Source organism: Gossypium raimondii, chromosome 5, assembly GCF_025698545.1.
Source record: "Gossypium raimondii isolate GPD5lz chromosome 5, ASM2569854v1, whole genome shotgun sequence".
Taxonomy (NCBI): domain Eukaryota; kingdom Viridiplantae; phylum Streptophyta; class Magnoliopsida; order Malvales; family Malvaceae; genus Gossypium; species Gossypium raimondii.
In genome coordinates this window covers 43,698,539-43,701,678 of record NC_068569.1, presented here as the reverse complement: position 1 = coordinate 43,701,678, position 3,140 = coordinate 43,698,539, and the positions used below count along the sequence as shown (strand labels likewise).

Below are 3,140 nucleotides of genomic sequence, written 5' to 3'. Positions count from 1 at the left end.
ATAGAAACAACAAAACCGGGTTTTTTACTAAATTATTATAAAAAATAAAAAATAACCAAAATATTATATTTTTTTATTTACCAAAATATACCAAAAAAATAGAAAAAAAGCTGCGCCGATTTGACAGGACCCTGGTGGAGGGTTTTAGATTGGCGGCACCAAAGGTGCCTAACTGATTGGCGGCACCGATGGTGCCATATTGGTTGGCGGCACTGCCCTTATAATGGGGTCGATCGGTGGGGGGGAGTGAAGGAGATGGAAAGAAGAAGAAAGAAAGAAAGAAAGAAAAGGAAAAAAAAGGAACGGAGAGGAAAGAAAGAAAAAGAAAGAAAAAAAAGGAAAGGAGAAGAAGGAAAAAGAAAGAAAAATAAGGAAAGAAGAGGAAAGGAGAAGAGAAAAAAAAAAGAAAGAAGAAGAAGAGGGAATGAAGGAAAAAAAGAAAAAAAAGGTAATTTTATTATTAATTTAAAATTTTGTAATATTTGTGTGTTAAAATTTATGTTATATACATTATCGTGTTTTATTATTTTATTTAGCATATATATTTTATGAAATATATTTAGCATGAAAAAATTCATGGTATGCACATTGTATGTTGATTAGGAAATATTTTTATGAAATTTACTTAGGATGTTGAAATTAGTTTTTTAGGAAAATAGCATTAAAAGTAAAATGATAAAAAAATATATTTAAGAAAGCATAAAATACGAAAAGAAGAAACGAAAATTGAATATTCATCGAAAGTAATAAAATGCGAAAAAATTGTATATTTAATAAATTTCAAACATAATACACTGAAATAATGTAAAATTATAAAATTAAAAATTATGATATTTTTAAAATAATAAAATGCGGATAAAAATTACGAACAAATGGTCGAAATAAGAGTGTATTACTAACTTTCTTAAAAATTCAGAAATAATTAATACAAATATTTCAAACAAAATGCCTTTGAAATACTATAAAATAATAAAATATGAAAATAATATATTTTTATTGAAAGTAATAAAATCGGAAAATAATACGAGTAAAGGGTAGGGACAAGGGTTTTTCTTACACCAAATTAATTTAAAAACACACTAAATTAATAAATTTCAAACATTACGCTTTGAAATAATGTAAAATTATAAAATTAAAAATTATAATATTTTTAAAATAATAAAATACGGAGAAAAAATACGAACAAATGGTCAAGTAAGAGTGTATTACTAAATTTTTAAAATTTAGAAATAGTTAATACAAATATTTCAAACAAAATGTCTTGAAATAATATAAAATAATAAAATACGAAAATAATATATTTTTATTGAAAGTAATAAAATCGAGAAAATAATACTGAGCAAAGGGTAGGGATAAGGGTTTTTTTTACACCAAATTAATTTAAAAAACACACTAAATTAATAAATTTCAAACATTATGCACTGAAATAATGTAAAATTATAAAATTAGAAATTAAGATACTTTTTAAAGTAATAAAATGCGGAGAAAAAAATACGAACAAATGACCGAGGTAATAGTGTTTGACTAACTTTTTTTTCAACATGCAGGCATCACAATGGCTCCATTGATTTGACCCGATAGACACATATCTGATGCGGCTAATCAGGACTCCTACCGAGTAATAAGGGGTCGTGTGAATTGTTTAAAGAAAGATCTGGATGCTCGATTGATGCCGTACTTGGAGCAAGCCGGGTTTGGGTCAGTAGCATTGATCCGGACCACCAACTTGCACTATGATTTATTATCTGCATTAGTGGAGCGGTGGCGCCCAGAGATCCACACTTTTCATTTTCCGTGTGGGGAGTGCACGGTGACTTTGGAGGATGTTGCAATGCAGCTTGGGCTCCCAATTGACGGGAGTCCTGTAACGGGAGTATCTTCATTCATCGATCCGACTGCACTTTGTTATTAGCTCCTAGGAGAGTCACCAGAGGACGAAGAATCAAATTTTTCGGGCTTAAAATTTACATGGCTGAAAGCCAAATTTGGACAATTATCAGCTAGTGCTACTGAAGGTGAGTTGATGTGCGCTGCTCGAGCGTACATCATGCATATCATAGGGGGAGTACTCATGCCCGATGCAAACAACAATAAGGTGCATTTGATGTACTTGCCCCTGTTAACTGATTTGTCCACTGTTAACTCGTACAACTGGGGCTCTGCCTTTCTAGCAGTGTTGTACCGGGAGCTTTGTCGGGTGACAAACCCGGATGTTGTAGACATGGGCGGATGCCTCACGTTGCTGCAATCCTAGGCGCTCTATCGGATGCCATTTTTGGCATCGATTAGTCACCAACCGTATGTTTATCCACTGGTGAACAGGTGATAAAATATAAATTGTCATTATTTGTAGTCATAATATATTGACTAATGTTACCAACCCTAAACCCTATATTTGTTTTTTGTAGGTGGAGTGTTCGTCCGGGTATCGGGAGGTCGCACACTATCTCGATATACTGACTCATGATCGAACAGTATACCCAGGAAGAGGTACGGTGCTATTCTAATATTCATGACATCTTACTTTCTATATCTTACTCACACGTTATGGCTAATTATAACAATGTTATTAATCATGCAGTTTATATGGATGCCATACCGTAGGCCTGAAATTATAGATATGGTACCCTCGTCCGCATACGTTCATTCCTACATATGGTGCACTAATGCACCAATTATCAATTTCAACATGGTCAAGTGGTATCACGGAGATCGGGTGCTACGACAGTTTGGCTACATCCAACCTATCCCGGATCCACAAAGCAAGGTGGGAGAAGTTCATGGCATGAATAAGAGAGGAAAACCGATGTTGGATTGGGGAATTAAGCATCGAAAATTTGTGGCGCTATGGAACGATTGATTGCGTCGAAGACCTCAGATGGTTATGGCTACCGATTCGCAACCATCATTAGAGTATATACAATGGTACTATAGTTGCGGGAAGCCATATATACTTGGAGGCTAGTCGACGGTAGTCCCCCTGCACGTGCAGCAACGTGGGGGATCGAACGCAGCGGCCTAGATGGATCCGGATCCTATGGCATATTATTCTCCTGAACCACCAGATCCCGAACAATCACAGTCACATGTGGATTCACATAGCTATCGTCCGGATTTGGTAGGCGGTGACTATTTTCTGA

General features: G+C 34.7%; 1 protein-coding gene across 1 annotated transcript; it reads left to right on the top strand.

Moving 5' to 3' along the window:
• The first annotated feature begins 1,669 nt into the window (after nt 1-1,669).
• Nucleotides 1,670-2,254, top strand: LOC105767055 (protein MAINTENANCE OF MERISTEMS-like). The gene is made up of 2 exons (XM_012586585.1): nt 1,670-1,864; nt 1,913-2,254. Exons 1-2 carry the CDS (start codon nt 1,670-1,672, stop codon nt 2,252-2,254), a joined length of 537 nt encoding a protein of 178 aa, XP_012442039.1.
• Nucleotides 2,255-3,140: the final 886 nt, after the last annotated feature.